Consider the following 15,036-nt stretch of genomic DNA (forward strand, 5'->3'; position numbering starts at 1 on the left):
TTTTTTTTTTTTAATATTAAATGCATATTGTTCCTGACTTTTTGCTTATTTTGAGGATTATCTGGGGAAATTAATTTCCTGGTCTCTCCAGGTAATTGGGAGTCTACTGTACACCGATCAAGTTTTTAGACTAATTTACTTCTATTATATGAAGAATCAGCCGTTTCATGAAAACCTTGTTATTTTGAGATAAAATTTTTGAAGTTGTTAAAATTGGACTAAGTGTTACTTGTTAGGTTTTACAATTTCTGAATTTAAATTTTGCCTAACCAACTGCTTTTTTCCACAATAGGAAAGTTACTCCATGTTATTGGTAACGATGATAATATTTTCAGACAAAGTGATGGGGAACAATTTTCCCATTGAGAAATAAACTTAAAATTTTAGCTTTTAGGTAAATGGGGCTGACTTGGCTGATTTCCCTTATTGTACACCCTTGCTAAGTTCCTTCATTCCTTCATTTTGATAATAAATCCTCTTAACCCCTTCCCCACTGGTCTTGTCGAATCCACACTAATTGATATATAGCACCGCTATGATTTTGAGTTTCAAATGAATGCTTAAGAGTCTCTAAGAGATTTTTAGAATCCAGCTGAAACAATCCTTGACAATTGTAAGTTTCAGATGAATATACCACAGCCAATGTGGAAGACCTATATAGGAGAGGTTTACATAGGCTTCACATTAGTGTTCTTTCATTGGCATTTGCTAGTGAATTGGGTATTTTGCTTCTTGTTCAGTTTGCTGAACAAGAACAAAATATGGTTTTTGTTATGGTTTATAACACCAAGGGAGTGACCATTTATTCTGGAAATATCCTTGATTGATTGCTTCTTAAGGTTTACCCCTGACATGCTGTAAAAGTATTAAGGACCAAAGCCTTGCATGGTGATTTTAACTTTCCTGATATTCACTGGAACTTGTGGGTTGGTCACTCACAGACTAGCAAGACATTTGTGAATTTATTGGATGACTGGCGCCTCCGTAGCCAGGTGGGCAGGAGCAGCAGTGCATAGCACACACTTCTTGATTAGACTGGGGTTCGAGCCCGTGACCACCAAATATGGAGGATGTGGAAAGGTCATTGAATGACCATCGCATATCCCCGGAGCAATATGGCCTTAGTTGCTAATGCTCCTAAAAACCAAATAACAAACAAACATTGGATGACTGTTTTCTACAGCAGCATATTAGAGAAGCAATAAGAGGGAGTAATACTCTTGACCTGATTATCAGCAGTGATTATTAATGCATTAAGAATCTGCAGATAAAAGAGCCACTAGATGGCAGTGAACACAGTGTATTGATTTGGGATTTACTTAAAGATGTAACTACCATCAAAGGTAAAGGGAGGGATTTTTGCTTTCATAAAGATGACTACAGTGGACAGTTTTTAAATTCTATGCAGTGGGACCAACTGATGTTACCACCAGCAAATTCTAAATGGGAAACATTTAGTGCAGCATAAGTCCAGCTTAGGCTTCCTTGCACCATATTGCTAATAATAATTTAAGGAATTAATCATAGAAGCTACTAAGCCTTTCATACCAACTAAGAAATATTCTTCAAGATTTAGGCCTAAATGGATGTCAGATGAACTGATGAAACTCATTGCAGAGAAGAAAAGTGCATGGGATGCATATAAATTATCGGGCAATACAGAAGCATATGGTAGATATAAACTAGTCTGTAATCAACTTGCAGAGGAGGTCAGGCAAACGAAGGCAGATTATGAGAAATTTTTGGTTAAGGATCAAAAGAAAAACAGCAGAGACTTCTTTACTTATGTAAGCAGTAGAAGGCAGGGGATTGATTGCTTTGGTGCACTTGATAACAATGGTTTGACTGTTGATGATTCTGCTCAGGTTGCTAACAAACTGAATGAGTATTTTACATCTACATTCACACTGAGGAATTCTTTCGGGAGGGGAATGACAAAAGTTTATCAAGTTCTAAGGGAAGCAAATGTTTTGTAATAACTGAGAGGAAAGTGGAAGAGAACTCGTTGAAGTTAAACATAAGAAAGGCATAATTATGAGAGCATCCTTGGATTCAGGGGAATTTCCCACGAATTGGAGATGTGAGAATGTATTCCCAATTCACAAAGGGTGACACAAGTAATTACAGACCTGTTAGTTTAACTTCTCTTCCAGGGAAAATATGGGAAACATTTTGGAAAAATATGAGAAATCACTGGTAAAAGAAGTAATGCAGGATCATCTAAATAAGGCTGCAATTATACTTCAAATGCAGCATGTGTTTGTTTGTTTGTTAAGGGGAATTCTTTTTTTTTTTTTTTTTTGACCAATTTGATTGGTTACTATGATGTAGTCACAAAAGAATTGGATGCAAAAAATAATTTTGATATCATATATTTGGATTTCAGGAAAGATTTTGATATCATATATATATTGCACATAAGACTGCTGAACAAATTGGAGTAGTGTTACATTAAGGGCAAGTTGCTGCTATGGATAAAGGCATAATTGAGTAGGAGAAAATGGGAATGGTAAACACTGCTCTATGTGGACTAATGTTATTAGTGGAGTCCCCCAAGGTTTGATGTTGGGCCCATTGTAGTTTTCTATTATCAATGATATTGATGAAGGCATATCAGGCTTAACCAAGTTAATATGATACAAAGGTTGGCAGGATGGTTAATGACAGTATGCTACTGCAACGGGATCTAAAAAAAAAGTTGGGCAGATTGGCCGAGAAATGGCAATTGAAGTTTAACATCGATAAATGCAAAGTTCTGCATATGAATAGCAGTAATTGCAGAGTAACATACCAATGGTGTGGTACTACACTCAGAGTAGTGCAAAATGAGAAAGACATGGGGATAATTGTGCAGTCAGATATGAAGTTTTCTGAGCAATGCAGACAGTCAATGGTATACAGGAATTTTACTATCAGGGATAAGGAGGTGATTATTCCATTGTATAAGGCAATGGTCAGACCATATCTTAGTACTGCATACAGGTCTGGAGGCCTCATTTTAGGAAGGATGTGGAACTGCCAAATTTAGTACAGAGAAGTGCAATGAGATTGGTGAGCGGAACAAAGGGGTGCTCTTACCAAGAATGGCTTCTGAAACTGCAGCGTTTGGAGACTAGCATCTCCAGACGTCCTCAGTCAGATCACCTTGCCCGAGGTTATCTGATTGAGGTGTTCAAAGGTTTGAATGGATTGAGCAAGCTCAGTGCTGATGGGATTCTTCCTCAGACCACATACATGAGGGGCTATAAATTGAAATTGAGGAAGGAATGTTGCAGAATAGATGTGCCGAAGTTTGCCTTTAGCTAGCAGGTGGTTGATTGTTGGGACAAAACTTTCATCTGTTGTTGTGGAAGTTGGTAGTTTAGATAAATTCAAGGAAGAACTAGACAAACTATTGGAGGAAGTGAAGTGGATGGTGTCATGATTTTTTTTGTTTGGTGCTATATAAGCTTGCTTTCTTGTATCATTTGCCACTGCTTAGCTTTAGTATTAATATTGATAAATGATGCAAGAAGCTTTTAAAGTATCAGTCAAAAAAAAAAAAAAAAACCCTTTCCACATCACCAGTCAATTTTCTCCATTGGTTTGTCTAATTCTTGAATTTATTTGAACTACCCATTTATGCAAAAACAGATGGAAGTTCATTACAACAATCACACCAGCTGGAGGCAAGCTTCTGCACAAATCTCCTGCAACCATCCTCCTTCAGTTTGAGTTTAAGGCCCCTTATGTGTGTAGCCTGAGCAAGAGGAAAAATACCATCAGCATTAAGCTTGCTGATGTCAGTTTGAAGAATATAATGTTAAGATTTGAAATTTAATATCATTCCTATGATATTCCATGGGCTTTCTCTAGCTTGACCATGGCGCCTCTGTAGCCAGGTGGGAAGGAGCAGCAGGGCGTAATACACGCTTCTTGATTAGACCGGGGTTCAATCCCGTCACCACCAAATACGGAGGATGGGGGAAGGTCAGGGAATGACCACCGCATATTCCCGGAGCAATATGGCCTTAGTTGCTAATGCTCCTAAAAACCAAATAACAAACATCTAACTTGACCTATGGATCCCACTATCTATTCTGGTGAGCAGTAAATCTGGTAAGTCAAGATGTTTTCTATCAGAGTTCATCAGAATTCATTTTGAATTCTGATGAACTCTGATAGAAAGAATTTGTGCATTTCTGTGTGACATCAATGTGCATCTTCTCCAGAATCCAAGTATGGGTTCCAAAAACTTGGAATCTAGAGAAACCATGGAGATTTCCATCATCAAGGAGTATGAGATCTTCATGCTGAGACTGGTACTAAACCCTTACTGAACTTTATCATGTTGACTAAAAAACAGATCCAAATTAATTACGGGGAAGTCAATTAATGGATATAGGTCTAGTAAACCATAGGCAGATCTGATGGTCCAGCATCAGATCAATTAAGCTTTTGCTTAAGTTTTTCAATTAAGCTTTTGCTGATGTGAAGAAGAATTGTGTGCCAGTTTTAAAATGATATTGCAGGAATTTTTAACCATTTATAATTTGTAAGCTAAGGCAGGAGTTCTTAAACTGTGGGTCATGACCCCCCTGGCAGGTTGTAATCAACTTGGTGGATAGAGAGGGGGAGTCAAATTTTTTTAAAAAAAATTTTGCTCTAGGTTTTAAGTTGATAATTAAAAAATTGATATATAAATTAACATTTATTTTTGGGGAAGGTTGCACAAATTCATTTATCATTTTAGGGAATCACAGTATTGAAAACTTTGAGACCCTCTGGGCTAAGGGCTGGGAGCCATCTTGTTAATTGGGGCCCTTTTGACCGAGGAATCTGCAATTGATGATAATAGATTTTGATGGGAAATCAAGTCTGTGTTTTTTTACATTAACAGAGATGAGGTAGGGATAAGATCCATGCATAGATCATCATTAGTCCTATTTTCTTCCAGGAGCTTTGAGAGTGGATTTTCTTCTTTCATCCTTGGCAATGGCATCTTTGGTCAGAGTTGTGAGTAGAATAATCACATGGGAGAGATTTGATTTTGCTGTAGTCTTCATTGTTCAGAATTACCTTTGTTTATTTTAGAAAATATAGTACTAATTCACTGACTATATTTAGAAAATATAGCCAGTGAAACTGCAGATTTTTAGTGGGTTTTTGATATTTTTAGGCCGTTTTATTAATTAAATTATATGCTAATATACAAAGCATGAAACTAAACATTTAAATATAATATTTTTCTAATTTTATTTATTAAATTAACAAAAAATCCTCCTCCCCTACCCCAAATACAGAATAAGCCCAGTTATCTGGCATCTCTTGAGATTGGAGGTGCCAGCCACATGAATTTGCTGATTGTATGAACATTACTTTGATAAATAATAAAATAAATAAAATGACAATTATTTATTTCATTTTATTGCTTATACCCTGTAATGGCCACATATTGTCGGAGGAGTTTATAAGATAGAGAATACAAGAATATCCCTATACAAAGGGTACTAGGAAAGTTTTGCAATATGACGCAACAATGAATCACAGGAAGCTGCTTGTTGCTGCATGTTGAGACATCTTCATACGTGCATAGTAGCTGCCGCGCCAAGTCGATGGGCTCAGTTATTCATTAGTAGTGAGAGTGTAAAGTGCTTGCGATGGCATCGTGGTCACGAAATGAGATAAGGACAGTTTTGCGGTATTATTTCGTGCGTGGTTTAACCGTAGACCAGTGCTTAGAAGAAATGACTCTTGCACTAGATGATGATTGTCCACATCGTACAACGATATTCAGGTGGTATAGAGAATTCCAAAGGGGAAATTTCACTCTGGAGGATTCTGAGAGGCGGGAAGGCCACGAACGTCAGTTACGGAGGAAAACGTTACTGCTGTGAGGAAAATGCTTGACGAAAACAGGCGAGTGACCTACCAACAGATAGAGGATACTTTGGGCCTAAATGCACCAGCAATTCGTTCGATTCTGCAAGATCATTTGCACGTGAAGAAACTTTGTTCTCTCTGGGTGCCGCATCAACTGACTGAAGAGCAGATGACACGACGTGTGACTTGGTGCCGGGAGATGTTAAAAAAGTTTGATAAGGGACAATCTCGGTATGTGAACAACATCATGACAGGTGACGAGACTTGGCTGTACTATTACGATCTGCCGACCAAGGCTCAAAACAAAGTTTGGGTCTTTGATGATGATGACGATACACCCGTAATTGTCAGAAAATCCCGATCTGTAAAGAAGAAAATGATAGCTGTATTTTTCAAATCGAGTGGAATTGTGGAACGTGTCGTTTTGGACACGCAGAAGACAGTCACAGCTAAGTGGTATACTGAACAATGCCTGCACTAGATGCACTTCATTGGATCTATGAAGAACCTGCGGCCAAAGTCAAGAATGGACACCTGGTACCTCCATCACGATAATGCTAAAGCTCACCGCGCCAAAGCCTGCACCGAATATTTGACCACGACAGGACTGAAACTTCTCGAGCACCCTCCCTACAGTCCAGAGCTTGCTCCCTGCGACTTTGCACTGTTCCCGCATGTGAAAATGAAGCTAAAAGGGAGGCGGTTTTCCAGTGATGAGGACCTTCTACGGGCTTGGGACAACGAGTGTGCTTTACTCCCTAGTGAAACTTGGCAGAACTGGTTTAAAGATTGGTTTCGGAGGATGGAGAGGTGTATTGAATGTAGAGGAAATTACTTTGAAAAAATTAAATAAACAAAGCTGTATTGCAAAACTTTCCTAGTACCCTTTGTATGTAGTGGTCATTTGGACTCTACCATGGTTATCTCAAATGTGTACTACTATACTTTCTTTAATGCTAAAATTAATGCTTTAATTTTAAAATGGCACTTTTTTTTCCATGTTGTTATATCATAAATTTTGGGAGTCAAGATTGTGCTCTTCATAAATACATTAGAATTTTCACCCTTTTCTGGTGTTCTACAGATATCTAGTTTCTGTTTAAGGTTTAGATTAATTCCTATGTTTTTTACCAACTTTCTTATTTATTTATTTATTTTTTTGGATACTATAATGGATGGATGGGTTACCAATATGAATGCATTTGCTCAAGTAACAACACTCTAATTTGAAATAATGATTATCATCAAAAGCATACATTGTGGGTAATGTCAGAGAGCTGGTGTGAATCAGACATAAGGGATGCAGAATTTGAATATGGGAAGTACAATGTGTACATAAATGTTTGTATTTTAATACACAAAATACATAAACTTTCCATGAAATTGTGTTTGCCATGTTTCATCATTGTTCTAACCTGACTGTAAGGAGGAGGGGTGGGATTATGCTCTTAGTTAGCATATTAAATCTAAGGCAGTGCATCTAGTTGACATGGGTGGCCAGTGCAATGTTGAGTCAATCTGGTGTGACATAAGCACTGGGGAAACAAATATGAGAGTAGGAGTGTATTATAGGTAATGAATGTGAAGAGTGTACTGAGCAGCTATACAGAGAAATAGTGGCCCAGCAAATCAGAATATCTCATAATGAGGATTTTAACTTTCCAGATGTTGACTGAAATTTGTTGGTTTGTCATTAACACACTAGCAAGACTTTTGTGGATTTCTTGGATGACTTTTCTGCAGCTGCATGTTAGAGAGGCAGCAGTACTCTTGATCTGATTATCAGCAGCAATTCTTCATGCATTAAGAACCTGCAGGTAAAAGATCTAGATGACAGTGATCACAGTGTGCTCCATTTGGATTTATTTAAAGACAACTACTGTCTAGGATAAAGGTAAGGGGTTTTGCTTTTGTAAGGGTGACTACAGTGGTTTCAGACAGTTTTTAAATTCTATACAGTGGGCCCATCTGATGATATTTTACCAATGGCAATTTCTAAATGGGAAATATTCAGGGAAGTAATTGTAGGACCTACTTAGCTTTTCATACCAACTAAGAAATACTGTTTCAGGCTTAGACCCAAATGCCAGATGATCTGATGAGATTTCTGGCAGAGAAGAAAAATGTATGGGATCCATATGAATTATCAGGTGACACAGAAGCCTATGGCAGATATAAATTAGTCTGTAATCAAGTCACAAAAGAGGTTAGACAAACTGAGGCAGATTACAAGAAGCATCTTTTTTAATACACAAAATACAAACTTTCCATGAAATTGTGTTTGCCATGTTTCATCATTGTTCTAACCTGACTGTAAGGAACTCATGTTTGCAATATGTGCTTATTGCAAATATAAACACAATGTAAAAAAAAAAGACTAGGTTTATATTTTGGGTATAGAATTTTTTAATTTAAATATTCCAATATTTGACAATGTTTAATTAAATTTACATGTCATTAATTTTTTATATATAAAACTGTTTTAAACCCACAAGTAGGCGTGTGATATATGTATCAACCCGAATTTTTTTTTAACTCCTTTGCACCCTAAAATCGCTATTCAACCAGACGTAAATACACTAGTTTCCAAGAAAAGTTTTTAATCCAGTAGTTGCATTAAAAATTTAGGAACTTTCCAATGAATAGAGTGAAAAATGACCATGTGCATCTAATGCCAGACACATTTAAAGGTGCCATTTGCATCAATTCTTTTATCAACCTGAATATCTTAATTGCATTTATTAAATGTAATTACTAAAGATGTTAATGGTATTATATATATATATTTTTTTTTTCTTTACAGTATTGTCCTCGTCACATTTGAAGACCAGCAAGTGAAGTATGTGGAAATAGTAATGGGCCATGCAGTGAAAGCAATTGAAATTTTGAGTGAAGATGAAAAATATAAATTGCAACTAGAAACTTTATTTAATGTACCTACACAAGGAATCAATTCAAAAGAAATCTCCCAACGAAAAGCTGACATAATATCTTGGCTTTTGAAAAATAGACTACCTGTAAAAGACAATGGAGAAGAAATAGTAGTGGCAGGAGCTTTGACAATTGTTCCCCCTTATGGAACTGAACACTGTTTTAGTACAAATGAAATAATATTGGGGAAAATTCAAGAACTGATTAAATCAATGCCAAGGAACAGTCATGAACTGAATTTATGAGCAAATAAAGAATTTTTGTATTATACAAAACAGAATATTGGGTTAATAAATTAAAATAGTATTTTGCAAATTTTCTGGACCTTTCAATTTCCCTGAGCTGTCAGGAAAAAAGAGATTCTTAGAATCTGGTCTGAATATCCTTCCATGTAATGAATTTATGACCCATAGTTCTGGAATCACCTATAACTGAAAACTTTGCCTTCATTCATTTTACTATTCTTTCTTAGAACCTTGTAGAAGTCAATCAGGTTCCGTCTAAAATATCTGGTTGCCAAGTTCTAGCCCACATATTCAGAATCTTTCTTCATACAGGGTTATTCAAAATGAAGTCCGGGGTTTGAATTGTATTCCTGTACACAATTCCGGACTTCATTTTGAATAACCCTGTATAAGTGTCCTTTTGCAGATATCGCTAAGCAGGTTGTCTATCTTTTGATCCTGTCAAGAAGTTAGATTTTTTTTTAGGTGTGGTTCTCCAACTTAGACACAGTATTCAAGGAGCAGTCTTATAATTGCTTTATGCAGTGGGATTATGATCTCCCTATTTCTACAAGCAAATGTTTGATAATTCAGTGATAGGACACCATGGGCTTTCTGTGCTGCCTCTCTACACTGTCTGGAGAACTTCATGTAGAGCCATGTCATAACTCCAAAATTTCTTTCTTCTACTTTTTTTAATTCAACCCTACCAAGTGTATAAGTTATTTTGGGGTTGCTATTTCTGAAGACATTACATTTTGCCACATAAAAACACAGCTGCCACTTTTTTGATCATCTCTGAAACATGATGATCAGAGTCAATCAAGAGCTCTGATTTGCCCTAACTGTTAGCCATTCTCCCAATATTTACACTGCAAATTTTGATGTTGCACACTCTCTCTCTCTCTCTCTCTCTCTCTCTCTCCTATTTTCGGTGCCATTTAAGAAAATCAGAACTGAGTGGTTCAAGTCACTATGAAGTACTGTAGCAATGCCATGAAGCAAAGAATTGCCAAGCTATAAAAGTAACATTACATAAGGAGCTTATAGATACATACTAATTCTTCACTAACTTAAAATTTTTTAGGAATTTTACATTAAAGCCTTACATGCAATTCAAGAAATAGGCATGTTAAAATATGCCAATAATTTAGAATGTTGAGAAATTATATATACAGTAGAATCTAGATAAGAAATTCCTGCATAAGAAGTTTTCTCCTGTACTAGGTTTGGTTTCTTAAGTCCCAATTTCAGCTCTATATGCTGTAATGTATTTTCCCAGGTAAAAAGTTTTCCTGCATAAAAAGTTCTTGATAAAGATTACACACTGTATTATTAATATACAAGTTAGTGCATTTGCATCATTTCTGTACATAGAAAACTACAAAAGTAGTTATAAATTGGCATCATTAAGTATATCTCATATTGTGAATACCTTCACGAGTTGCCATGATATTGCACTACCCCGAATAAGTAGCGCTTCACCATAGGAGAAGACTATTGTTACTTATTCTCAGCAGATACCATCATCCATCACTGTTTCAGAGCTTATTGGCTCCTCATCAATGGGTGGGCAGGTATCCTGGTGTTGCAATGATGACAACCCAGTTGAAAGTATAAATCCACAATATGAGAGATGCCTGATGGTTTGTTTGTTTGTTATTTGGTTTTTAGGAGCATTAGCAACTAAGGCCATATTGCTCCGGATATGCGGTGGTCATTCTGACCTTTCCACATCCTCCGTATTTGGTGGTGACCTTGAACCCCGGTCTAATCAAGAAGCGTGTGCTATGCACTGCTGCTCCTTCCCACCTGGCTACGGAGGCACCTATGCCTGATGATGTGGAGTAATTATTATTACACTGTATTATTATAATGACATTTTCCCACTTAATACATTTTTTAAATATAGAAATTCTTTATTTTTAATATTAAACAATATGAAGGCATTCACAATATGAGATATCACAAAAATGATGCTATTTCACCTACTTTGGCGATTTATTACGAACTAAAATGATGCTTGGCACTAACTTGTTCGATTAGTGAATTTACTGTTTGTTTGTTTGTTTTCAGTGCTAAATCCTTTTTAGTATAAACATTTTGATATAATGGAAGTGACATATTGCTATTGTTTATATCGATATCTATAATTGGATAGTATTGACCACGTTAAGCACATGCAGTTAAGTAAGTTCTGATGTTCAACTTTCCAGTTCTTAACAGCTGCCAGCTGTTCTGAATTACTTAGTGGATTGTTGCTCTGTCTTATTGTAATTGTGACCTTTTAAGGTATGTTGGAACTCCAAAGGAGCTCATCCTTACAACTTGGTAAGGAGGTTAATTAATAGAATGTTAACCAATTAGAAATCCTCAGGTTAAAAATGTTTTCCATAGGCAGAGTGAAATATTTGTAAATTCTGAAATAGTACTTAAAAATGATCTTTAACTTGTGTATGCATATCTTTTCATTTTTATTTGTGTAGTTAATATTTCATACCTTAGATCATTTTCCCTTCTAAGAAGTTCTAAACCTCTGGTCCCTTGGAAAACTTCTTATCCAGGTTCTACTGTATTATACATGCAGTTAAGCTTTTAGATACAAATTTAATACACCAAATTAAACGAAGGGAAAGCTATGAATTTCATTTAATTTGTGTGTTCATCCAAATTTTTAATTACGATTTAAATTTTTTATTCTCGTAAGCAGTTTTCCGATTTTAAATTATTTATTTTGACACAATGTCTTCTCACACTCATGGTCTTGCTGAGTTGGTTTGATGTGCTTCTGGGTCGGATGTGGGCTTTTGTTTGCTTTGCGTGTCGAATTGGTCATATTTCTATTAGTGAAAGAATTCATTAAGTTTTTATATCCGTTTATTTTATTCGTTACATTTGGAGGGCATTGACTGGAAGCATTCTACACAAAAGATTGAGGTAATCTCTTACTCATTTAAGTAAAACTTCCATACACATTAGCATCTGAGACCATATTGCATTGCCCATGTGCTTTCCTGCCTCCTTTTGTTTCCCTTTTAAACAAAGGGTCAAGGAAGCAAGGGAATGACTTTTTTTTTATTGAAAACAAAGTTGCTTTGGCAACTTTGTTTCCTACACATTCACTGGACTGTGTTCATTTCATTGTTATACACACCGATTAATATCTTTTGTGTGATTTTACTGGTCAGAATTGGTTTCACTTTTCGTAATATTTTGGTGAAATTTAATAAACATATGCCAACCGGGTGAGTAAAGTGCCTGCCTGGCAACCCAAAGGTCGTGAGTTCGAATCACGCCTTGGGCTTGGATCAGAGTAAATGCAAAAACTTTGGAAGGTGCATTATGGCCACAGAAGCTGATGTGCCAATAACAAAAAAAAAAAAAAAAAAAAAAAAAAAATATAATACATATGTAAAGAAATTAATTTGCAAATAGATATACAATATCTATATGTTTTATGCATTTATTTGAATTTCCATAAAAGGCTGAAACCTGTTTCTTTTATTCCTGGTTGCTTCACCATGATAATGCAGTGGCACATTTCATTGCTACTTGTATAGAGTTAATTGGACAAACACTGAATTGCTCAAATACAGCAAACTCATGATTCACCAGATGTAGCTCTGTATGCCCATTTTTTTTTTTTTTTTTGTTTCGTTTCCCAGACTGGAAAAACCCCGAAAGGAAGTTGATTTGAATATGTACAAAAGGGTAATATGGCAGTTAGGCTTTCAGTGATTTTGAAATCTTGCATTATCCTTTTATCTTTGTACGTGATGTGCAGTTTCATTGCCCCAACCCAAAGAAGATATATGGGGTGATTGCTGCCTACTTTCAAAAAAGAAACTTTTGGGGAACCAGAGTGACAAATTTATCACAGGCCATCAGCTGCTGTGAAAATTCCTGATCATTTACATTTCTATCATGTTTACTGAAATTAATACTCCTCATAATAACCAACAAAGTGGCAGTGTATACACCAGTGTGAACAATAAATACAAATTGAACTGAAAACACATAATCAGGATATAACTAACTCAAGCAGTAGCTCAGATTTCCTGACTTGGGTACCCACTCTTGCTTGTTAATTTTGGTTTTCATTTCCCCCTCATTTTATAGTTTCATAGTTTTCTTCAATTTTTTATTTTAATTTTGGTTGCAGTTAGCACCTAAAGTGAAAATTATTGCATTTAGCAGCAATCTTCATATGTGGAATAAACCTGATGATTAGTATAAAAAACTGTGATGAGTATAACAAGCAAGTATATAGAGAGAGTGGGCTAAGGTAACTCAGAATGTCTTATAATGGGGGATTTTAATTTTAGATATTGATGGAACTCCACAAGACCGAATTTACTGGATGGCTGTTTTGCAGAGCAGCATATTAGAGAGGCAAGAGGAAGCAATACTTTGATTTGATATCAGCAGTGATTCTTCATACATTAAGAACCTCCAGATAAAAGACCCTCTGGGTGACAGTGATCACAGTGTGCTGATGTAAAGATAAAGGGAAGGGCTTTTGTACGGGTGACTACAGAGGTCTCAGACAGTTTTTAAATTTTATACAGTGGGACTATTTCATGATTGTTACCAGTAGGAAATTCTAAATGGGAAGCATTTAGGGAAGTAATTGTAGAAGTTACTAAGCTTTTTCATACCAAGAAATACCATTCCAGGCTCAGACCTAAGTGGATGTCAAATGATCTGATGAGACTTGTGGCTGAGAAGAAAAATCATGGGATGCATTTAAATTATCAGGTGATACAGAAGCCTATGGTAGATATAAACTATTCTGTAATAAAGTCACAAAGGAGGTTAGTCAAGCTAAGGCAGATTACGAAAAGTCTGGCAAAGAAAGTCAGCAAAGATTTAAATTAACAGTAGAAGGAGTTGAATGACATTAGTCCACTTGATGATCCTGCTGAATAGATATTTTGCATCTACATTCATGCATGAGGAATTATTTTGAGAGAGGAATTCCAGAAGTTCAAAATTTAACACGAAACTAATTTTGTGATAACTGAGAGGAAAGTGGAAGGGAAATTGTTGAAGTTTAACGTAAAAAAGGTGCATGGGGTAATTGGGATTTATCCAATTATATTAGGGGGCCTTAGTCATAATTATGAGAGCATCTTTGGATTCAGAAGTCCCTAGGGACTGGAGATGTGCAGATGTATCCATAATTCATAAGGGGAGATCAAACAGTGACACGAGTAGTGATACGACCTGTTAGCTTAACTTCTGTTCTGGAGTAAATGAAGTTTCTGGTTAATCAAGTAATGCAGGATCTAGACAGGAATTCACTTATACTGCAGTCACAGCATGGATTTCTCTTCTTCGCATGTATGTGAAGAATTCCTTATTATTATTATTGTTATTATTAATAGCCATATGGTGCAAGGAAGCCTGAGGCTTATGCTGCACCAGGAAAAAAAAAATAAAAAAAATTCCCAAGTTACCCTGAGAGAGTCAAAAGTAGAAGGGAATCACGAAGAAAATAAAGAATGATGATATCCAGCTCAGAACCCTGGGTGTGCCAAGCCCATACTCACCAGATGTGAGCCCCCGGGGTTAAATCCCCACTTTTTGCTAGCGATTTCTCATAATCTGTCTTTGCCAGCCTAACCTTTTCTGTGGCACTATTACAGATCAATTTGTAGCTATTATAGACTTAGTACTTTTTATTGCTCTGTAACTTTTCCATGCCATCTTTTTCTGTTCAAGTAATCTGGAAACTTCCTTATTCATCTAAGTTGGAATCTTCCTTGTGGGGTTTTTTTAATGGTATATAACAAGTACAAGACAGTGCTGAAAAAAAGCCGTGAGTTAGGGTTGAATTTGAAAGTGCCTGCAATTCTGCCCAGACACGATAGGAGGGAGTATATGATGAGAGCCTTGTCGATCAATTCGGCCTTGGAGAGACTGTGCAAGGCTCAAGGGGTAGAATTTTTTTTGCCTGGTCTGTGATTGTTAACAGGAGAGACTGCTTCTACAGGGATGGGATACACTTAAATAGAAA

At 36.2% G+C, this 15,036-nt stretch overlaps 1 protein-coding gene across 1 annotated transcript in view; it reads left to right on the forward strand.

Annotated features, from left to right (window-relative positions):
• LOC150084915 (gem-associated protein 6-like) overlaps window positions 1–9,110 on the forward strand; it is a 50,294-nt gene extending 41,184 nt beyond the window's left edge. Inside the window, exon 2 of the mRNA XM_090375644.1 lies at window positions 8,666–9,110. Within this exon, the coding sequence (XP_090231770.1) occupies window positions 8,666–9,038 (373 nt within the window). The 3' untranslated portion in view covers window positions 9,039–9,110. The remainder of the gene's footprint in view (window positions 1–8,665) is intronic.
• Window positions 9,111–15,036: the final 5,926 nt, after the last annotated feature.

This window comes from Mastigoproctus giganteus, chromosome 6, assembly GCF_048544385.1.
Source record: "Mastigoproctus giganteus isolate SK-2022 chromosome 6, ASM4854438v1, whole genome shotgun sequence".
Lineage (NCBI taxonomy): Eukaryota > Metazoa > Arthropoda > Arachnida > Uropygi > Thelyphonidae > Mastigoproctus > Mastigoproctus giganteus.